The sequence below is a fragment of the Lycorma delicatula genome, chromosome 2 (assembly GCF_047948215.1).
Source record: "Lycorma delicatula isolate Av1 chromosome 2, ASM4794821v1, whole genome shotgun sequence".
In the NCBI taxonomy this organism is placed as follows: Eukaryota; Metazoa; Arthropoda; class Insecta; order Hemiptera; family Fulgoridae; genus Lycorma; species Lycorma delicatula.
The window spans coordinates 104,827,320-104,852,772 of NC_134456.1; the positions used below are offsets into that span (position 1 = coordinate 104,827,320).

General features: G+C 31.0%; 1 protein-coding gene across 1 annotated transcript in view; it reads left to right on the top strand.

Annotated features, from left to right (window-relative positions):
- Positions 1 to 571: 571 nt before the first annotated feature.
- The window catches only part of LOC142319067 (saccharopine dehydrogenase-like oxidoreductase), a 57,059-nt gene continuing 32,177 nt past the window's right edge, over positions 572 to 25,453 (top strand). The window contains exons 1-3 of the mRNA XM_075355926.1: positions 572 to 741; positions 20,222 to 20,391; positions 21,729 to 21,916. Of these exons, the coding sequence (XP_075212041.1) occupies positions 20,223 to 20,391; positions 21,729 to 21,916 (357 nt within the window). The 5' untranslated portion in view covers positions 572 to 741; position 20,222. The remainder of the gene's footprint in view (positions 742 to 20,221; positions 20,392 to 21,728; positions 21,917 to 25,453) is intronic.

A 25,453-nucleotide genomic window follows, 5' to 3' on the forward strand; every position in this document is an offset into this window, starting at 1 on the left:
GTTATAAGAATGCAAAGTAATTGTAGAAGATAATAATTCTTGAGATTACGGTGGTCAAACAAATTAACAAATCGTAGGTTTTTTTTATAACTGCGTAGAAGTATAAACTTAAACAGGTATAAAATTTAAAAAAAAACCGAAGCAAATTTAATAAAAATAACTTTTCTGTCGCTACAAAAGCGACTTAAGTTATCTTTATTAGATATGGTTTGGTTTATCATTTAAAAGTTTGTAGTTATAAATACCATTAATGAAAGAAAGATCTGCAAATTCTTTTTTTAATGGTAAACTCGGGTAATTAAGTAGCTACAGGTAAATCAATATGTTGATTTTTTAACCAATTTGTTATTATTAACATGTTCGCATTCTTACAAAATATTAAAAAAATTACATTAAACTTTTAAAAGCGATTGCACTTGCAATTGCGATTGCAATTCATACATTATTACACTAAGAAATATTATGAGTACGTTGGATTATATAAATAACAAATGTCTGCTTTGTTTGGAAATTGAAGAAAAAGTTGTCTGCTATCATGATCATTAGAACCGTATGATTCCTCAGTCAGTCAGATGTTAACGGTGGCAGTGGATCAGCCATCAGTATGTTACGAAGTGATGCAACAGATTTTCATTAGTAGTTGGGCAGTGCTTAGTGAAATTTCTTTAAGCGTTTTTATGGTTCTTGTTGCTCATCGTTAAATTGCTGTTTTGAACAATTTGAATATAGCGTTATTTTAAGGTAACTATTTACTTAATACCAAATAAATAAGTTTAATTTCATTAATTTGTTAGTGTACTTGCATGGTTATGATATCGAAGTTAGAATTATGAACAGGTAAAATTTTACTTTTGACTTTTATAGCTGAAAGAATAAATATTTGGATTTACCGTGTACGAATTTGTTTATGTAAGAATTTAAAGTCATGATTGAATAATATTATGCAAGCTTATTTGACCCATTATGCTATTATTTGATGCTATGTTTTACATCGTTAGAGACGAAAAGTTTAAAGGTATTACTAATTTTCCGTAATGTTATTAGTTTTTTAAAAGGGTTAAGTTTTAACGGTTTATCAAAATTTGAAATACACATGTATACACTCTGTTTTGTATAAGTAAACTTTTTCAGGGATGAATTTTTAAATGTTAGTAAATAAGTAAATCTTTTACTGTTATTGATAGTTAATAATAAATGTTATAGATCACATCAGGAAGGTGGGTAGGTATTTTATTCCACAGATAAAACAGGGAACTCCCCATCCTCTAGCATAAATAAATTGTTAACCCATCAATCTATAAATAAATTGTTTGATCCGAAGAGTATTAAAGAATACAAAATTATTATAAAATAAAAACTAGATGTGGTTATAAAGATCATATTAATAACTTAAAATATTAAATAATATTAAGGTAAATACATGAAAATATTAAATAAATAAAATAATTACAATTAAAAGGTGTTAGATGAAGATTATCAGAGCACATATACATGTTAACAGAATGCAGAAAAGTAAGGTTTTTCTAAAAAGAAATTGTAAATTAATGTATTTAAAAATTCATCAACAGTAGTATTGTTTTGGCAAATTAAAAATTTAGTTTTAGATAAATTTGTGGTTAATTAATAATGACCATGGTAGCATACTGATGACCTGACCTGCCTGAAGTTGTGGTGTTATTTTACACAGTAACATTTACATTGCTTAGTTTGATAGAGACCAACCCACCGGGTTGGTCTAGTGGTGAACGCGTCTTCCCAAATCAGCTGATTTGGAAGTCGAGAGTTCCAGTGTTCAAGTCCTAGTAAAGCCAGCTGTTTACACGGACTTGAATAGTAGATCGTGGATACCGGTGTTCTTTGGTCGTTGGGTTTCAATTAACCACACATCTCAGGTATGGTCGAACTGAGAATGTACAAGATTACTCTTCATTCACACTCATACATATCATCCTCATTCATCCTCTGAAGTATTATCTAAACGGTAGTTACCGGAGGCTAAACAGGAAAAAGTAAGAAAGAAAGTGAAAATTCATTGCCAGCCTCTGTGGTGTGAGTGGTAGCGCCTTGGCCTTCACCTGGACGTCCTGGGTTCGAATCTCGGTCAAGCATGGCATTTTTTACACACACTACAAAGCATTCATCGGTACTTATGTATTAACGTCACCGCAGCTACAGCTTTATTTAAAAACAAAGTAGTCAATCCGATTTTGGTGGAAAATGAACAGTGTCTTTATTAATTTTAATAAATGGATATTTATATTTATTTATTTTATAAATATAATTTAACCAAACTTAACCTACTATCGCTTCGCTCATCAACCTTGACTAATTAACACTGTAATTTTTTGAGTATTTATTTAATAAATTCAGTAATTATGGCAATTATTTATTATTTAAATATTAAAACACTCCTGTTAATTAGTCAAGGTTAGTGAGCGAAGAGAACGTAGGTTAAGTTTGGTTAAATTATATTTATAAAATAAATAAATATAAATAACCATTTATTAAAAATTAATAAAGAGACTGTTTTGAATCTATTTTAAACTCTATATCGGCCCTTTTTCCACCGAAATCTGATTGACTACTTTGTTTTTAAATAAAGCTGTAGCTGCGGTGGCGTTAATACGTAAGTACCAAAAACTGAGAATCCATTACTTGGCACAGTCCTGTTTTCATCTTAAACCGTTTCAGAGAGTTCACCTCTAGATTTCACTTTTGACTTGGTGCTTGTGAAGGTCAATTTTATAACGTTTATTAATTTGGGATGCAGTCTGAGGTGTCTTAAAATTTTTAGTAGGTTTTCTCTGCTGATGCAATCATATGCTTTCTTGGAAAGCTACATTTTTTTTGTTTTATAAACATAAATTAAATTAAAGTTACGAAAAATCTTCAAGAGATTAAAGTACCGAGTATTTTTAATTTTGAGAGCTGTTTTGTAGATCTAGTGTATTTTTATTAATTTATTTTCCTTTTAAAATCACACTTTATTTTACAGTTTCTACATCAAATAATTTTATGCATAAAATATTTATGATTTCGTAATTATAAGGTTATTTATTTACATATATAATTTTTATTATATAGTAGAATGGTAGATCGTGGAAACCGGTGTTCTTTGGTCGTTGGGTTTCAATTAACCACACATCTCAGGTATGGTCAAACTGAGAATGTACAAGACTACACTTCATTCACACTCATACATATCATCCTCATTCATCCTCTGAAGTATTATCTAAAACGGTAGTTACCGGAGGCTAAACAGGAAAAAAAAAGTTTGATAGAGATGGATATTTTTAGTTTTTTGGGACTAAGAGACTAGTGTTTTTAGCAAAGATTGTGGCTTTGTAAATAAAAATTCATGAATAAGTTAGATCTTAATTTTATAAATATTGGTGTATATATGATTCAAAAAAATAAGTGCCAAGTAATGACCTGACAGGCCACGTTTGTTTTTTGAATGCTACACCATCTCTTTCTTAGACAAATGGTGTAAAACACAAAAGTGTGATTTTACAGGAGATAAAAACATTGTACTTTAATAAATACTTATTTTTAATTAATAGATTTTACTTGCCTTAAAAATTAAAATTGTTTAACAATTAACTTTACCAAACAGTCATTATTTAATAATAAAAAATAAAAATCTTTATACATTGGGAGAAAAATCCTGCCATATGACAAGATTTTTCATGTGCATATGAGGATGACATCAAACGTTTCTATTATGTTATTACATCATAGTGTAGGTTATGGCAATTGGCCTAGTAGTATGTTTTATTTTCATGCTGTTGAGGTTTTTTTTTTGTTTTTGAACTCTACAAGAAAATGTAAAACCAACAGTTTGTGTTTTTTTAAACTTATTTAACAATGTTTCTGGCTTAAAACATTTTACCATGATGTATATTTAACAAAATATGATCACATAGGTCACAAACCTCATTGTTCGATTTTTTGAGAGTTTACATGTGGCTTGAAAAGGGACAATATTTAACTTGAATAATTATCTACATCTTCAGTAGTAAATGTGTGAATGCACATGTATATGTATTTAAAATACACACACGTACATAACAGACTGGGTGTATATATTTTAAATACATGCATAATTAATATCAATTTTGTATTTATTTTTTATGAAGCTAAATTTTTGTGAAAAATTATATCATTAATTTCTGGAAATATACCACCACTTCTTTTGGATAAAAAAGTGTGAGAGCAAATAAAATTACTAAGACCTTTTTTAATTTTTTTTATTATTGCTTTTATGAAGTACTAGTGGGAGTACATTTGGTTGGTATAATATACTACCATCATCAACTCGTAGATTAGGTATTATTACCATAAAATAAATTGTTTAAATCAATTATTGAAGATACATTTATAATAATTTGAATAAAGGGATATTTGGTCAAAATTAAGTAAAATACTAGTCATTATTACAATGTATATAGCTTTTAATTTTGAATAATTTATTATGAATTCTGAACCATTAATTTACGAAAAAATTGATTTTGTGAACAGGATAGTGGGAGTACCTGGCTTCATTTCATTTCAAAATATATATTTCTCCAAATGCTTTTTCAAACTTTCAACACTTTGATTTTGGCATTCTAATTGTTTTGTTTAAATACATCCTGAATAAAAAATAAATAAGCGACGGGGAGTGCTCTTTGACAAAAGGTTTTGCTAAAAGTATACATGGTATACTTTTATACAATTATGGACCTGACTCTGATGTTGATGAAAGCCCAAAATGCTACCACTCGCGTCATGGAGGCTGACTCTTTAAACCTGATTGAACTCAATTAAATTTCACTTAAACCAAGTTGTTTACACTAAATAATGTATATTGCACTTTTACAAAAAACCTACACCATAAGCTTAACCTTAACTTAATTTAGTCTGACGTGAATTGATCTTATTCTTAATTTCACTGATACCAAATTATCTAGTCTGAAAATAATTCAGTTGTAACCCTAAGTAAGGTATATTCCAAATTTCATAAAAATCGAAGGTGAGGCTGTAATTGTATATAATTACCATAGAATTTACTTCACATAAAATGATTAACAAAGAACCTCTTGTGCAAGTTTCACTAAAATTAACAACTGCTCTTGTGTGATCCACAAAAAATTGACCAATAGTAGCTTACAAGCTTGATTAGAACCTGTTGAATATCAATTAACTTTTCATGTTTGTTGCTGTGGCTTGGTTGTTTTTTGAAAAGATTGGTATGAATAGCACTAGACCTGCTTTTAAATTTTCATGTAAAAGGATAGCTGCAAATGTTTCAGAACCTACTAGATACTTAAGTATCATTCTTGTTTTTGAAATTAAAATGCATTTTGAAAAATAATAGTACTACTGTACTGTACAGTAAATATATATATATATATATTTTTTTTTTTTTGAGTATACTTGGTTGGACAAAGATATTGAGAGATAGTACACAAAAATTTATTACAAAAACAGTTCATTAATCTTAAATAATTATATTGTATAAAATAGTAATTAAAATTAATTAATTTAATAACAATTAAATTATGAATACCACAATGCAATTCTAATTTACTAAAAAAATTATAATATCTAATAAAACTACTATTAAAGTAAGATAAAAATTGAAAAATCAATTCACTTAGTGCAAGAATTATTCACTTTTACTGTTTACAAATGAACTATCCCAATACTTAAAAAATAATTTGAATAATGCCACTTTTACTCCTGTTCACAGATAACGTGCTGAACATCTTCTAATTCTCAACCACTGTCCAAAGTTGAGTACTAGACCTGTTTTTTACTAAACACTTATTCTGAGTGTTCCTGCACACTGTAAATGCTTTTTTTGCACACTGAACTAAACTTATCCTCCACTGGTCCCTGGCAGTATTTATATCTACTGAGCTCCAGTACCAGTACCAGACCCATCATCATTTTAATTGTTCAAGTGTAATAATTTCCAGTATCCATACTTTCTAAGTTTTTCCGTAAGTCCTTATCAAGAAAGAATCCCTTTGTTGTATTTTTCTAGATTCTTCTTTTTGGTAGCTTCTCTGTTCGTTACAATATACAGGGTGATTCAAAGAAACGAGAAATTTTGTGTTGGTAGCCGTGGGCGATAGGTACCACTTGATAAGTGACGCCAGCCTCTCTAAGCTAACCTGCCATTTTGTTGTCATGGATCCTTGGAGTGGTGCGCAACGTGCATTTGCTATCAAAGCGTTTTACAAAAATAATGACAGTGTGAAGGGAGCGCTTAGAAAATTTCGCCGTCATTTTAATCTGGGACGGCACAACCGTGTTCCATCAGCACATGCAATTAAAACATGGATTAATTTTGAGGAAACTGGTTCGCCAATGAACAAGAAATTTCCAGGCCGTGAGCGAACCGTCCGTACACCACAGAATGTTCAAGCTTTACAAGATGCTGTCACATGAAGTCCACATCGGTCAAACCGTCGTCTCTCATCATCTTTACAATTGCATAGTTCAAGTGTTCGAAGAATGTTAGTGAAGGACTTGCAATTCCATCCATACAAGTTGCAGATCGTCCAGGAACTGAAACCGAACGATACAGTTGTGCGAGCACAATTCCGTAATGCAATGCTTCAGAAGATAAATAATAACGAAGAGTTTGTTCACGAACTGTGGATGTCAGACGAAGCGCATTTCCACCTCAGTAGATTGTTAACAGGCAAAATTTAAGATACTGGGCACAAGAAAATCCTACGCAGCTACATCAGCGTTTCGTTGCACAGCCAGAAAGTGACCGTGTGGTATGCTATGTCATCTTACGGTGTTATAGGCCCTTATTTTTTTGTGAATGACAACGGTCTTGCGATTACATTGACGTCGGCTCGTTACGTATCCGTGCTTGAAACCTTTGTTGTGGAACAACAAAAGAGATTTCTACCGATTCTTAACACAGCCTGGTTTCAACAAGACGGAGCAACGTCACATACTGCACGAATATAGATGGCAGCTGTACGCCGATTGTTTGGACAACGTGTCATTTCACGAAATGGTGACATTAGATGGCCTCCCAGATCGCCTGATCTCTCAGCTTGCGATTACTTTTTGTGGGGTCACCTTAAAAGCAAAATGTTCCACAGTAGACCTGCTACAATGGAAGAAATGAAGGCAAAGATCCAAGAAGCAATTGCGGAAATTCCAGTTGAGATGTTACGTCAAACCATGAACAATTTAACGAAGAGACTTCGTGAGTGTTTACGTAGAAGAGGAGGTCACCTGCAAGATATCATCTTTAAAAATAAACTAAAATGTATGTATCCTAAAATGGCAACATTTGTACAATTACATGAAATAAAATTAATTTAAAAAAAAAAATGTTCATTAACATGATTTTCTAATCAGTCATACTATCAAACTCTTTTAATAGTATAAATTTTTAAAATTTATTTTATGGATAAATTTCCCTATTTTATATGCAAGTTTACTTTTTATAACAAACCCATTCTTTCCTAAATTAATATATTACTCCATTGGGAAGTGATGCAGTTGGTTGTTTATGGAAAATCAATAGCAGATGTAAAACTTGTTTAGGACAAGATCGTTTTGGCTTGGGCAAGAGAACAGTAGTGATGGGAAATTGAGCAATAACATCTTGTTTTTTTGTTCACTCACCAATCCAAATTATCACAAATGGACATAATCTCAATTATACAACATACAGGGTTTTAATTCTCAAGTTATATGTAAGTGTGGGTTTATTGTGAGGATTGTAACTTCTTGCATCTATCCTTCCCAAAGAATCTGTCTGTTAAAATTATAGAAGCTTTTTGAACCAGGTATTGTACATTCTCAGTATAATTAAAAAGATAGACCTGATTTGTTCAATTTATAAATTGTTTAGAGATAATTAAAAATTAAATGAAAACACTGAGCTTTCTGCTGAAAGACTTCCTCATTCAAATACAAGTTAAGAAATCTTCACTTTAACTTTGAACACAGCCATCATTAAAATAATCCGTTCCCTTAGATTTGTAGAACATTTTATTTTAGAAATCTAATCTAGTTGCTCCAGTTTTCATAAATCATAGATCATGTTTCCAAATTATAGGACATATAAATTAGATTGATGAAACACATTTTTCTACTTCATCAGCATTTCCTTGGTGTATTGCTGCCGGATAAACTTTATGTGAATCCAGAGTCCAATGATATTATATTATTGACCAGAGTCCAATGATATTATATTATTGACCAGAGTCCAATGGTAGTAGCCTTGAGCCTCTTCTGTATTTTAAAGTACTAATTCTCATTAAAGTCCACTAAAACTAATATATAATTAGTTAGTAAATTTGTAAGAAAATTAAGAATTAATAAGAAATAAAGATTATAATTTTGCTGTATGAGAGTTTTTCTTTGCTCTCTTATCAAGTTCATCAGTTGAACTTTGTTATTGCATATACTATATAACATAAAATCCAATGAGAATACCCAATAGTATCATACTCTTCAAAATTTCATTATAAGACAATCAAATAAATTTTACTTCAATTTGATAAAATGTTACTTTTAAGAAGACATTTAGTACAGTGTTTAAAACTTACACTTCCTTTTTCTTTAAATATAGCAACATTTTAAAGATTCTTATATTTTTTCAATTTCTGTTACATTAGATAGTAATTTATATTTTGATCAATTGTGTTGCACATTTATTTTAATTAATTAAATGAACTTTTTGATGACCCACTGTTATCAAAACATTTAATTATTTATTTAATTAAGCATTTAATAAAAATTATATATGTAAATAAATAACCTTATAATTACGAAATCATAAATATTTTATGCATAAAATTATTTGATGTAGAAACTGTAAAATAAAGTGTGATTTTAAAAGGAAAATAAATTAATAAAAATACACTAGATCTACAAAACAGCTCTCAAAATTAAAAATACTCGGTACTTTAATCTCTTGAAGATTTTCGTAACATTAATTTAATTTAATTTATGTTTATAAAACAAAAAAAAATGTAGCTTTCCAAGAAAGCATATGATTGCATCAGCAGAGAAAACCTACTAAAAATTTTAAGACACCTCAGACTGCATCCCAAATTAATAAACGTTATAAAATTGACCTTCACAAGCACCAAGTCAAAAGTGAAATCTAGAGATGAACTCTCTGAAACGGTTTAAGATGAAAACAGGACTGTGCCAAGTAATGGATTCTCAGTTTTTGGTACTTACGTATTAACGCCACCGCAGCTACAGCTTTATTTAAAAACAAAGTAGTCAATCGGATTTCGGTGGGAAATGAACAGTCTATTAATTTTAATAAATGGTTATTTATATTTATAAATATAATTTAACCAAACTTAACCTACGCTCGCTAACCTTGACTAATTAACACCGTAATTTTTTGAATATTTATTTAATAAATTCAGTTCAGTAATTATTGCAAATTGCCAATTTTTTACACAGTTTTTTTTTTAACCTCCAGATCCGCAGTTAAGCAATTTTTCCCGCAGAGGATGAGATGAATGGGTACTTACGTATTAACGCCACCGCAGCTACAGCTTTATTTAAAAACAAACTATATCAATCAGATTTCGGTGGAAAATGGGCCGATATAGAGTTTAACATAGATTCAAAACAGTCTCTTTATTAATTTTTAATAAATGGTTATTTATATTTATTTATTTTATAAATATAATTTAACCAAACTTAACCTACGTTCTCTTCGCTCACTAACCTTGACTAATTAACAGGAGTGTTTTGATTATTTAAATAATAATTAATTGCCATAATTACTGAATTTATTAAATAAATGCTCAAAAAATTACAGTGTTAATTAGTCAAGGTTGATGAGCGAAGCGATAGTAGGTTAAGTTTGGTTAAATTATATTTATAAAATAAATAAACATAAATATCCATTTATTAAAATTAATAAAGAGACTGTTCATTTTCCACCAAAATCGGATTGACTACTTTGTTTTTAAATAAAGCTGTAGCTGCGGTGGCGTTAATACATAAGTACCGATGAATGCTTTGTAGTGTGTGTAAAAAATGCCATGCGTGACCGAGATTCGAACCCAGGACGTCCAGGTGAAGGCCAAGGCGCTACCACTCACACCACAGAGGCTGGCAATGAATTTTCACTTTCTTTCTTTCTTTTTCCTGTTTAGCCTCCGGTAACTACCGTTTAGATAATACTTCAGAGGATGAATGAGGATGATATGTATGAGTGTGAATGAAGAGTAGTCTTGTACATTCTCAGTTCGACCATACCTGAGATGTGTGGTTAATTGAAACCCAACGACCAAAGAACACCGGTATCCACGATCTAGTATTTAAATCCGTGTAAAAATAGCTGGCTTTATTAGGACTTGAACGCTGGAACTCTCGACTTCCAAATCAGCTGATTTGGGAAGACACGTTCACCACTAGACCAACCCAGTGGTTTAAATGAATTTTCACTTCTACTGTTCAACTGCACTGAAAATGTTAACAAAGGAATGACTCAAAGAATTGCCCCAAAAATAAAAATTGTTAAAAAAATCAAAACAAACTGCCTTTGTTTCGCTGATGACTTGATACTGCTAGCAAACGACATTGAGGAAGGTAAAACCAGATATTAGAATTTCATAACATTACAAATAAAATTGTACTCAAAATATCATTCGAAAGGACAGAAATTATGCCCCAATAACCAAAATAATTAGAAGAAGTAAATGTAAATGGTCAAAATAGTAACCAGATTTATGTACTTCAGAGAAATAATAACAAACAACCGAAACAAAAAAACCTCAATCCAAACAATAACAAACAAACTAGCAAAAGCACAAAAACTAACCTGGTACACATACTGTAAAAATGTCTTACAGTAAAGGCAAAAATAAATCACTTCAACACAGCTATAAGCCATATACACAGCAGAAACACTTCCACCTGAACAAACAATCAAAGACCAACAAACTCCAGAAGATCAAAAATAGAACTGAAAGAACCTGGATCAACAAAAAGTATCAGAAAGACAAGCAGTGGTGGATCATGCCCAACAAAGTTGTGTACATAGATTTAGAGTGTATCAATGATACCATGCATAAGAGGTGACTAGGATTCTCTGGACATCATGAGGATGGAAGATTTGAGACTTCTGAAAATATTGGTACAGTGCAATATTGACTTGAAAAACACCAATGCAGGATGCAGATGGATCAGAGAAATAAGAGAGGACCTGAAGGAAATTAGCCTTACATCAGAAGACACCACGGATAAGATAAATTTAAATGAAAGAATCAAGGACAAAAACGCTCACAAGAAAGAAACTCACAATATGAACATTTTTAACACCAGAAAGGGCACAGAGATCAGAATGTATGAAAAAGTACTGGGCAGACCGCAAGGCTTGAACAGTCTTGAGAAAAAAAAATGTTTGTTGTATGAATAAGAAAGTTTGACTGCTTTCAGTTATGTAAAATACATATGTAGGTCAAAAATATATATATTTCATTGGAAGTAATAATAATAATAGTATCGTGTTTAAAAATGTTCAACACTGTTAAAAGGTTCAGAGGTTTAAATTTGTATTGTATGAAGAAATGAATAGAGAATTTCTTTTGTGAGAATTTGTGGTTGAAGTTAATGTATTATTTAATTATGGTAATAATTATTTTCTATTGTTTTAGGAATTATATCACAAGCTTTTATTTTATTGTGATAGGTAATTATATTAGTATTATACTATGCTGTTAATGTAGTTTTGTTTGAATGCATTTGTATGACGAATACATTGGTTCCCATAAAATGTTCTCAATTGTTACATAGTTAATATATATTAGAAGTACTGGTTAATATGAACCTTTATTTATATCTATTATTACATGTGTACATATAATATAGATTATATTTATATAAACCATTATTTATAGTATTTAATTTTTAAATGTTTGTTAAATATCTTACTTAAAGTGAAATACTTAATTTGAAGATCAATCAACCATAGAGAAGTGAATGATGCTACTTGCTAATCAAACATTTAAATAATAGTAAACTTTTTAATTGCTGTGTCATTCGTGATTTATATCATTATTAATACAGTCATTTTTTATTTACTTGTTGATTCGTTTCCGTTACTTTGATATTTACTCTGTTGTGTAAGTTTGTCAGATATATTTCATTGTATTTTAACAGATCATTATAAATATTAGACATAATATCATTATCATTATAAACCATTATTTATAGTATTTAATTTTTAAATGTTTGTTAAATATCTTACTTAAAGTGAAATACTTAATTTGAAGATCAATCAACCATAGAGAAGTGAATGATGCTACTTGCTAATCAAACATTTAAATAATAGTAAACTTTTTAATTGCTGTGTCATTCGTGATTTATATCATTATTAATACAGTCATTTTTTATTTACTTGTTGATTCGTTTCCGTTACTTTGATATTTACTCTGTTGTGTAAGTTTGTCAGATATATTTCATTGTATTTTAACAGATCATTATAAATATTAGACATAATATCATTATCATTAATTAACTATCATTATAATTTCATTAGATCATTTTATTTTAAACAAATATTAAATTTATTAAACTGAATTTACCCAGAAAACTTATATTTTTTCAAAAAGTTAAAGTAGCTTAATAAAAATGATTTTTAAAAGAATTCCCGAGTAGTATACACCAATTGTACGAGAGAAATTCAGTTTTATGACCTTACAGTTATTTTGATCCTGTACTTTTTTAAATTGTACTTCCTTAATTTATTTAGAAAAATGAGTCGGCATGTTTGATGTATTAACAATTATTCTTTAGTGTGTGTTATGCATTTTTGTTTTTGTAAAGGCCATTACTTGCTTTTCACACTCCAAAAATAAATAAATCTTTTATTTTGATTGATACACAATATATTACATAGATCACATCATGAGGTAATTAATTATTAAATTAACAATGGATGTGATTAAAGTCCTGTGTTAATTATTTAGAATATAAAATCATGGAATAATGCTAGTTAAATTCTTGAACACATTAAGTATAAAAAATAATTACAAAGATTCACAAGTAAGAAGGTGCTATTGAAAATTGCTTTAGCAATATCTTGATTTTAAACAGGCTACAGAAAGTTCAGGTTATTTAAAAAAAAAACACATTTATCAGTATTATTTTAAAATTCAATACGTAGTAAAATTGTTTTTATAAAAGAAAATCTTCTTAAATTTTTTTTTATAAATTGGTATGAAGAGTTTTTAATGGTTTGATAAATTATTAAAAATGGGAACAGGAAAAATAATAAGATCCTTCTGGTGTGTTGTTTGGTAGGAGTGGACGTTGGTTTTTTTTTTAAGAATAAGCAGCTATTCTTTTAAGGAAAGATTGCATATCCATAAATATGGACACATGAATAAGTTAAGTTAATATATTGAATTTTCTAAATATCACATTACATGATTCATACTGACGGGTGCCAAACAGTGATCTGATAGACCATTTTTAGTAACTTAAAAACTTTTTCTGACTTTCTTAGGCAGCCTCAACAGGTGGTACTTTAAATGGAATATATGTAATCATAATAAATATTTTATGATGACAAGCTTTTATTAAGGCGCTTCAGCAAAACAGTATGGTTTGATTTTGTTGCAAACAAATTCTGTTTGGTCACCCCAAAAGAGAATTTGTCATCTAATAAAATGCTCTGAAATTGACTGCCATGATCATTAATGGGAATTCTGTTCACGCCATCAGCTATATTTCAATTACCTGAGAAGCACAATGCAACGGTTTTATCCATATTAAAGTTTGTTGGTTACAATCCATCCAGTAAATAATTCTTTGAACTGCTATTGAGAATTTTTAATTCTTTTGAAATAGTTATCTTCAGTACAAAGACATACACACAAATGATTATAAATTTAACATCCATTATTTGGCAACATTATATGATCATGAAGTTGTACTCTGATACTGATATGTAGGTTTCATACTTTCTCATGGGGTATTCCATTTTAATTCAGAAAATTTTCAAAAATTTTATTGCATCACTTTTTTATTTTGATGATATTTGGTGTACCCACCTTGTAGTGGCCAAAAAATATTTTTTTATAATTAAAAAAAAAATCTTTTCTCGAGTAATAGACTATTTTCTAATTCACCAACAGGTAAAAACAGCCATTTTTATCACTTCTTCTATGTACTACAGCTCATAGAAAAAGTCAGCTGTTCTTATTTTACATCGTACAGAGGGTCAAAGTGGGCGTTTTGGAAAGAGTAAAGATGAACTTCATCTTAGTGTACTCAAAATTCATTTTGTTATATAACCAAATCTTGTAATGTTTACCGAAGTTACGTTTACAAATTGTTGTTTTTTCAAATTTTGGACCCAAAATAAATAATGAAGAGCTTAGTATAATAGGCCTCTTTTCTACCTTTTAACTCTTAGGTACTAGTAGTACTTATAGTAATACAGTAATTTATAGTAATGAAGCCATCAAAACCACTTAAAACGCTGTTCCTTCTAACCATGAACAATGTATACAAAATATTTTGATATGTCTATAGAGATAGCTTACATTCTAGATAGTTTGTTACTTAAAGTATGACTCATACCCAAAAACTCATGTTTTAAAACGAAAGTGAATAGACATGCGTGGACATGAATTTTTGCATAATCCTGAATGTAAACATTGTAGAAGGCTCAGTTACTATTTTGATTTGAATGTGATATGTTGTCCTGTTGCTAGTGTTAATACTGTGGTTAGATAATGTACACTAGTTTGTAAAGTAATTTTATTAGCAGTGAACTTATCTTTTGTGTGATATCTTTTATTTTTAATTTTAGTAATTAGAGAAATTTTTATTTTAGCTGTAGAGAAACTGAGATAAGACAAAGTGAAGTGCAGTTTGTAGTTTTATAATTTATACTAACTGTATTATTATTGTAAGAATGCTTGCATTTTATAAAAACAGATTATGGAGTGTTCAATTGACATTTACACTGAAACAGTATGTCATAAATTGGCTTACAATAGATTTTCAGTATTGGACGTTATATTGGAATTTACTGATCAGCAAATAACATTGATGTCTTTAAGAAGTGGATGTACGAAACAAAAAATATCTGTAGTTTTCATATAACTGAATGTTTAGATAAATATTTTCATATTAATGGGGAAAGTTGCTTTGACCCATTTAATTGTCACATTAAACCTCTTAAGAAATCTCTTCAGGAAATATTTGACACTTTCCTCAAGCAATCTAATTTTAAAATTAATTCCAGGCAGAGCACTGTATACAAAATGGTTAAAGTAATATCGGAATGGTAATTCCCAGAGGCTAAACAGGAAAAAAAAGAAAGGCAAGAAAGATTATATATCTGTAACACAAGCTGACTGGTAGAAAATTAATATTAAAAAAAGGCCTATTTTTTGTAATGTAAAAGAATTGTACACAGCCCTCAAAGAAAAACATAATTTAAAAATTGATTTTTCAAAAAAAAATTTTTTTTTTTCTGTTTTAAGACCTAAATTTTGTGTTCTGGCTGGTGGGTCAGGTACTCATTCTGTTTGTGTGTGTGTGTGTGTGTGTGTGTGTGTGTGTGTGTGTGTGTCACCCACCAAAATATAAAACTCATGTTAACTGCCTTAAAAATGAAATTTGATTATAAAATTCTTTCAACCATGGTATGTGATACAGAAAATGAAACATGCATGCTACCACTGTGTGAAAAATCTCCAGGCGCTAATGAAGTCCTCAGATTACTGTAAGAGAGCCGGAATGATTTTCATTCTGAAATTATCTTCAAACAGTGGGTTTCTGTTGACCGTTGTGAACCAATTACTCAAAATTTTCCATTTCAAGGGTACTTGATAAACTTACTGAAGATTTAAATAATCTAAAAGGCATCATTTTGTTGCAAAGAAACAAACTAATTTCCTCAACATTAAAAATGAAAACTTGAGAGGGTGAATGTATTGTAATGGGAGACTTCTCTCAAAGTTTTCCTTCTGATACAGGATGAAGTCTAGTCATATCATGGTCAAAAACTTATCCCACGGTACATCCATTTTTCAAATATTTTAAAAAAGAAGGAAAATATTAAGCCAAAGCTACTGTGTGATTAGTGAGTACTTGAAGCACAATATTACATCGTTCTTCTGCTTCCAAAAGCAAGTTATAAATAAAATAAAAATACTGTTACCACAAGTTAAACAATTTTTTTATTTTTCTGATGGCTCCTCATTCCAGTATAAAAACAAAAAAAAATGCATAAATTTGTGCTACCATCAAGAAGATTTTGAAATCACAGCTGAATGGTATTTTTTTGCCTTATACCATGGAAAAGGACCATGTGATTGTATTGGTGGAACTGTAAAAAGGACTGTCACTAAAGCAAGCCTTCAAAGGACAGTCAACAATCAAATTGTTATACTTTATTAAATGTACCATTATTGCAGACACAATATTAAAAATATAACATTTATTTTCTGGTTTAATAAAGATATTCAAGAGACTAAAGAATACCTCGGTTCTCGTTATCAGGTAATCACAACAGCCCCAGAAACAAGAATCTTTCACAGTTATGTTCCTGCAAGTCAGAAATGTATTCTGAAAGTCTGGGCATCCTCTGAATCAGAAACATTTACGTTAGTATTGGTACGCAAGGACATTATTGTTTCTTATTGCTTTATAGGTTTACCAAAATCAAAATGTAAAAATTATGTCTGCTGCATATACGATGGCAAATGGTGGTTAGGAGAAGTCGTTGAAGTCAAAATATATGAAAATGAAGAGGAATATTGAATACACTTTTTCCATCTACAGGGTCCTGGTACTTCATTCAAGAAATCATTGAGGGATAATCAAACAAGGGTTCAACTGGAAAATATTTTAAAAATCCTCACACCTTAAGAGATTTTTTTATCAAGTGCTGGAAGAGGACACAACATTTCACCAAAGATGAATGAGAACTTATCATTTCTACTCAATAAAAAAATGACAGGAGCACTAAGTTATGTTAGTTAAATTTGATAAAAAAAAGTGTAAGATTTATTCATAACTTCCATTAACAGGAGTAAAATAAGGTAAAAGTGAATTGAACAACTTGTTAATGTTCTTGAATTATCATTTTGTAATTATTATTTATCATTTTGTAATTGACTATTTATTAATTATCAATTTATTCATTCTAATGAGTTTAGTTGTAATTGTTTTAATCTGAAAAATAAAATATATAACATCAGTATTTTTGGATACTTTGTTGACTATTTATTAATTATCAATTTATTCATTCTAATGAGTTTAGTTGTAATTGTTTTAATCTGAAAAATAAAATATATAACATCAGTATTTTTGGATACTTTGTTTACAGTTAGAAGGAATGGTGTTTTTAGTGGTTTTGTTGGCTTCATTACACAAAGTGGTTTACTAGCTTCATCAACTAACTCCTTTGAGTGACAAAATAAATTTTGTATGGTTTTAATGTACATAAAAATGCTTACTGCTGTAAACATTTCAGATTTTAGCCACGTGTACCACATGTGGTTGTGAGCCCAAAAACGAGACATTTTCAAAATCGTATGATTTGGCGGCCATTTTTTTTAATGAAGGACATTGTTAACAGTCCAATTTTTTTTATAAGTACTACTAGTACCTAAGAGTTAAAAGGTAAAAAACAGGCCTGTTACCTTAAGCCCTTCATTATTTATTTCGGGCCAAAAATTTGAAAAAATCAATTTATAAACGTAACTTCAGTAAACATTACAAGATTTGGTTATGTAACAAAATGAATTTTGAGTACACAAGATGAAGTTCCATCATTACTCTTTCCAAAAAGTCCTTTTTGACCCTCTGTACAATGTAAAATAAGAATGCTACAGCTCATGGAAAAGTGATGAAAATGGCTGTTTTTACCTGTTGGCGAGTTAGAAAATAATCTATTACTTGAGAAAAAATTTTTTTTTAAATATAAAAAAATATTTTTTGGCCATTACAAGGTGGATAGTTAAACGTTTATCAAATATCATCAAAATCAAAAATAGTAATACAATAAAATTTTTGAAAATTTGTTGAATTAAAATGGATACTCCCACAGCAAAGTGAATCCCCTTTTTAGTGTGACCGCATTGGCTTTAAATTGAGGGTGGCCAGTAGCCATTTCTCACCAGCATCCTGGCTCCACAATACTGGTGCATCAGCTGTCCTGGATACAGTATCATGAATTGTATTGCTTGAGTTTGTGACTTCCATTGGTTTGCCTGGTTTTCCTCAGTTCTGGTTGTCTTGGCAGGGTGACCACCTTCCTCCTTTTGCATCTGGGCTTAGAACTATCCTTGGTGGAGTTACAGTTTAATTACCTAACTAGAATTGTAAAGACATTATGTGTAATTGTATGATACGTTATGTGTATTGCAAATCTTCTTACACACCTGGAGAGAAAATTTGATAAATTCTACAGTTCTATTCAAGCGGATTGTGCTAATAAGTGGATACAAGAATAGAAAAACTGTTGTTGAAAATTATTTAAACTTAACAATTTTCCTTTAACATTTCATTTTATTTAGATAGTTTTTAGGGTTTAATTAAAGGCAATCTCAGGATTGGTCAGGCTGAGTTTGTTCAGAACTCTTCTGATGGACATGTTACTTGTCATATCATAGATACCTGCTGGCTAGCAATTTTTCAAAGTCAAAAAAATAATTAATAAAGAAGAATTATCATTGATCACAATAATGCACTAAGGAATTGGCTTTATGGTGATAAAAATTAAATATTTTATTGTTTTTAGAAATTTGCTCAAACATTTTCAAGCTTATGATGTTACTTATTTGCTTAAATAAGCTGTTTTACCTACTTGCAAGCTGCAGTTGAACATCAGATGTGACATCATGACTGTATTGCTGACAGTAAAGTTTTCTGAATGGTTATTGTAAGGAATTTTAAATGAAGTTACTCACAATTTACCAAAATTTATTACACATTTCCAAAAATGCTTAATTATATAAATGTCTAATTAAAATTATGGTTTTAAAACATAGTTTTTATGGAACCAAATAGAAATAAAAGGTACAGTACTACTTTATTTCTGTAAGATATTAAGAATTTTATTGCATTGTATTTTGTATTTCTTGAAAAAATAAAAATAAATTATTTTTCTTTATAAAGATCGTTTTTTTACCTGTATGTAGTTTCAGTTAATTTTGCTTATACAGATGGATGTTCTTATGTATAGAACAAATAGGGCACTATATGGTGACTGTCCACTTTGGTTTATACCATCTACATAATATCTCATACATTTGGAATTGTAATTGTTTGATAATTTTTAATTTTTTTGTCAGTGTATATTTTCAAAATTTTAAACATTTATTGTTCTTAGAAAAGAATGCAAATAACATTTTGTTCATTTTTATCTGAAAAAGTGTGCTCTGTGAGTGTGAAAAAGAGTTTGTGTGATAGTGAAACAAAAAGTCAAAAGTTCATTGTATCAAACATTTTTCTTGTGTTCAAAAAGTTAACAACCACATTTTCTTTCCCAAAAAGTATTGAATGAAAGCTGTGCACCGCTTTCCAAGCAAGCGGCTACCGCTTGGTAGACACAGCACTAGTGTCTTGTGCATCATAATAATGTACCCGTCCATTTGTGACATTTAATACAGGCTTTATTGCTCTAGTGTATGAAATTCCTGAGGTTTCCCTGACTACTCACAAAACATAACTTTTTGGGATATGTGATTGTTTTTGAAGCTGAAATATCTTGAAAGACCACTAAAGATCTTATGTGACAGCTAGGAGAACGTTTATAAATAATTATAGAAATATAATATATATAATACATATTATTATATACATATTTATAAATATGTTCCTGGACAGCTGGCCATTCCTGAAGAGATCTACAGAAAATGTTTATATTCAAAGAGTGACACTGGGGAGTCATACTTAGAAGATACCATTTCAAAGGAGACGAGTTGGAAATAATTAAGTAATGCATTTATTTTTTTCATAACCTGTAATACTTTTTGAATTGAACTTTCATATTAAAAATGCATATTAATTTAGATATTAATTACCAATGTATTAAAACTGTGATCTAATTAATAATTACATTCTGTAAATAGGGATTTTTCATAAGACTGAAAAATTATTTGTTTACTTACATTTATAATTTTTTATTGGGTGGTTTTTCATGTTCATTTTTCCAACTTTCTGGTAGTATTAAAAAATGTTTTTTTTTTTTTTTCAGAATGGATGAAAAGTTAGATATTATAGTATTTGGTGCTACTGGATTCACAGGTCGTCAAGCTGTTGAAACATTAATAAAATTGGGACAGGAATATGGAATAAAATGGGGAGTTTCTGGCCGTAATGAATCTAAGTTAGTTACTATGTTGAAGGAAATATCAGATAAAAGAGGTAATTTTTTAATATTTCTGTAATTTGTGTTGTGTTTCTTTTTGTTTTTTTGTAATATTTTATTTGAAATTATTAATAAAAACTGGTTAAGGTTTACAAATTGTTTTTTGGTTTAAATTAGAGCATATGCAGGAGATCTTGTATTCTTAAATTGACTGAACTGGACACTGGGAGGTGTACGTAAAACTAAAGAACTACTTTTTACCTACAATTCCAATTCAATTTAAAATGATTTTTTATTCACTTGGTTTCAGTAAAACTGAGATGATATACTGTTTATTACTTAAGACATTAAATTAAATCTTTTTAATCATTATAATCCCTTAGACATGATGATTCCAAAACGCTGGACTGTCTCAGTGAGTTATATCTTGCATCTTGGATGTTAAAGCATCTAAAACATATAATTTTAATCCTGGATTTTGTCCTTGAAAGATGAACTATTCTTATCCACCATAGTCCTAGCAATTCCGTTGTGAATTAGTAATCTTTCACATACTGCTCTTTTTGTTCATACCTTCTTGATGCCATACTGGCAACTGTCTACTAGCTGATAAAATAGATATTTTCTTTGTGGGGTTTGGCACATTGACACAGTTGTAACTTATCCTACAGGCTTCTAGAAGGAGATTTTCTAGATTGTTTACCTACAATTTTATGTTTATCTAGTTATAAGTGAAGCATGTTATAAATCAGTTAATATACAGATTAAAATCTGAGATCTGCTTTTGATTTGATCTGCACATTCTACTAAGTTTCCTTCCCACTTGACCAGTAAAAATAATATGAAATTTAATTTATTATGTTTTATTTCCAAATGTTATTGTTATGAAAGATATTTGATATATAATAAAGTCTGTGAAAAAACTGAATAAAGAGTGCTTTTGCTAAATTAAAAGTTTAAAAGATTCTCTATATGGATATACTATTTTTCATTTATAATTTAAATTTTATTTCTTTTGATGTAATCTTAGTAAAATTATCACTTACGATAGTAATAATTTAACTTAGTGAAATTGTATTCAATAAATTTTTAACTTAATCTTCCTCTAAGCCATAGCCTTTTGCTACAGTTTGCAGTTTTTCTAAACCTGTTTTCTTGTAACTTTAAGCTAAAAAACATTAAAGAATTATTAGGTGACTTATCTTTTCGTTCCTAAAGTAAGAACTTTTTACATAACATTTTTTATACCTTCATTTTAACTATTGTTTTATAAGGTTAAGAGATTGCATAGAATAAAAGTTGAACAATCATTCGTTACATTATTTGGTGTTCAGCATTTTGTTTGTTCCTTTGTTATTTATATTTGCTTTTTTTCTTCTTTTTTTTTTACTAGGAACTGATATTACCAAAATACCAAAATTTGTTGCTGATGTTGGTGATGAAAAATCTTTAGAAGAAATGGCTAGTCATGCAGTAGCCCTGGTTAATTGCTGTGGTCCATACAGATTTTATGGTGAACCTGTGGTCAAGGCTTGTATAAAAGTCGGTACACATCAAATTGATGTTTCTGGTGAACCGCAGGTTAGTTTTTATGTCTGTTCTGATTTTTTTACCATCAAACTGCCTAATTTTTATTTTATACTGTTACTGAAAGATTACATTACTTTTAATTAACAATAAAGCTATAAATATTTAGTGATAAGATCTTGTAATATTTCTGAGAGGTTAAGACTGAGAAAACTAATTATCATATAAAATTAATTATTTCTGTAGCTGTTTTTAGTTGTGTAGATTTTGTTTATGAAAAAAGGCCATTATTTATAATATGATGTTAATTATTATTCTTTTTGTAATAAATATTTTTTGTTCATCTGACATAATTATATAGTTTACTTTTTTAATTAGTTTGATAACAGCAGTAACAATGAATTTTCATTGTGATTTTATGGTAATTTTAATTGGAATATTATAAATATGTGTGAATGAACATAGGTTTCATATGAATTTCACAAGGCACAGTGACTTGATTAAATTATCTTATTTCATTAAAATATTCATATTTTTATTGATCTTTAAATTAAACATACTACATTGATTGTGTAGTATATATGTGTGTGCGTGTGTGTATATACACACACATTTACGAGGTTCATTCAGTAATTAAACAGTCAAACATTTTTAGTAAATGCTTAATGCAGGAATTAAAACATTTGTAAGTGTTAGTTGGCAACTTCCAAAGAGTGTTATTAGCTGTTCAGTTAATATTTACATAAACATAACCTCTAAAGTCTTAATTACGATGGCGTATTTGCTCGAAGAAAGTACTTTTGAAGATCTGCATTCTGTGATCCGATTTTTAATTTTGGAAAGTATACAGCCATCAGAAATATTCTCTTGGATAAACAAACAGTATGGCAGTAGTTGCATGAACTATGCGAGTTTTTAAGCGTGAGTGGAAAAGTTTAAAAATGGCCGCAAAAGCATGGCCAACAAGCCTTGCCCTTGGCATCCGGTAACAGTGTTGACCTCAGCATTTGATTCTTGTATTGATTCACTTATCCAAGAAGATTGACGACTTCCAGTTGAGCAAATTGCTGAAAAATGTCAAGTAAGTGTTGGCACATCCATCCATCCAAATGATCAATGGCCAATCTAACATTAATACACAAATATAGGACCTTCTCAAAAACTTTGCCAATCACGCGCAAGAGCGTTAGTGGATGGTAAGAAGAATTAACAGTAGGGTTTTTGATGCCACCTTTGAACAACAACACCAAGTCTCCACGCTGGAAAGTGGTCGGCGAAGAGCAATATATTCTAGTTAAAGGACTAAGGACCACTGGAAGTACTCGGACGAGGAGCTCCACTGTGATACAATCATATCCGGGGGCCTTGTGCCACGCCATTCTACAGATCACCTGGCACACTTCCGCCTCAGTGATCTCAGAAGATTGTATGTTCTCGAAAATCATCACTTCCCACCTGACACACTGGTGGTATGAAACCTTCCTCCTCCTGGATGATAGTGTCATCAGGGAGCAAATCATTCAGCAAAATATTAAGGACTTGATCCTTATTAATTATACCACACCCTTGCGGGTTGACAAAGCTGACAGGAGGACATCTTTCCTGTGCCTATGTCCAAGGGCTCTATACACAATTACCCCAAGGGTCTCTATTCCCTTGCTCCAGAATGAAGGAGCACCAGGAATTACACTTCGAGGACCTAATGTTATGAAAGTACCTAGTCCTCTCTGCACTAATCTGCAGTTAGGGCCGCACGCTTATCAGGATCACCCTCTTGTTGCGCAGGCCTTCTAAGTCGGTTCACAGACTGCTTCATTGCTGTCAGATTCTGAGACCACCAACCAGATATAAGTTCCCAGCCAGTGCCTGTAGCCTGCTGGCTACAGGCACTGGCTGGGTTGCCAGCCCTTGGGTTCCCAAGCCCTCCCTGGCTTCACCTGCTGCCACCACCACAGATGTGAAATTTTCGGCCAGGACAGACTAATTGCAGGCCAGACTGAATTTCGGCCAGTCCGCCTTCCTGTGCAGGAAGTGCTCCCAGTGAACAGGAAAGTGCTCCTCATGGCCATCATGCAGCTCATCCACTATTTTGAATAGTATCAACTGATGATCTCTAGAACAGTCATCGACCACAGACCAGTCAAGGACCCTGCCAGGGATAACCCTACCAATGGTGATCTCAATATTTGTACCTGAAAAGGCCCGTCGTTCGTTAACCGTACCGATTAAAGACCTCAAAATTGTGCTGTGCGATGAAACTGTCAATTAGGCCACCGCCATGGTCAATGATCCCACTGTGCCAGAAAAGTGACTTTGCATTAACATCGGCACCAATAAGGATTGAACCATTGCCCACAATAAAAGGATCCTATCCCATCTTGCTAGACGTTCCTCAGTTGGATCCCTGTATTGGAAATATCAACTAACAACTGTAAGGTTCTGTCTGCAAATGGCAAGTCTGGCCACAACATGATGCGCATCAGAAACCTGCCGTATAAAGACGCTATCAAGTGACTTCCTACACAGAATAGCAGACATAGCCCTACACAGACTGTGAAAAGCCTGGCAGATCACCCCTAATTACATATGGGTGCTGCAGAAGTACAATATTGAGGCTCCGTCTCTCTACAATCTCATCTATCTCAATCTGGACTACATAAGCACCCTGGGCATTTAGTTGACCAAACCTAACCATCTAAGGAATTATAGTACAGCGTAACAGCCATACTGATTACTAACAACCGGGTGCTTATGATTTTTGTGCAGCCTCTTACAGTTAGCACAGGCTGGAGCCTTGGACCTATTCAAACAATCGTCACACTTATAGCCCTCTTCTCCATAATGGGCACACACCAAAGCAAACTTACAAAATTTAGCCCTGTAACCATATCTGCAGCACTTAAAACATCTTTGGACATCCACATACTCTTTTACTTGGCAGGATTCTAAATCAATAAATAGTCTGCCCTCAGACATAAATTTTTGAAAGAGACCAGAACTTACCTTGAAGACTGATATTTCTGGGTATCACACCTACCCGTTTTAAAGACCAATCTGCAGCCCCGCCAGAAGGCGGCTTCATCCAAATCAGTGTTCTGCTCCCTAATGAGGGACAAGACATCAATTTCAAAATAAATTTAACTATCATAAGACTTGTGCGAAGTGGGTTCCCAGAGAGCTTAGAGTTCATCACAAAGCCGATAGATTTTTCATTTGCACTGAACTCAAAAATTGTTTCAAGAATGAAGGTGATGCAATTTTGGACTGGATTTTAACCTGTGATGAAACATGGAGACATCATTTTGAGCCAGAGTTAAAGTGTCAGAGCATGCAGTGGAAACACCCTGAGTTGCCTGTTCGTAAGAAATTCAAAACCTAACCAGCTGGTAAGATCATGTTAACCATCTTTTGGAGTGCTCATGGTCCAATTTTCTGTGATGATCTTTAGAAGCAATATACTATCAACAGCTTCTACTATTCAGCCATGATTGAGAACAAAGTCAAGCCTGCCTTGAAGAGGAAATGTCCAGGATTGAAGAGGAAAGGCTTGCTTCTTCTTCAAGGCAACACTGAACCTCATACAGCACAACT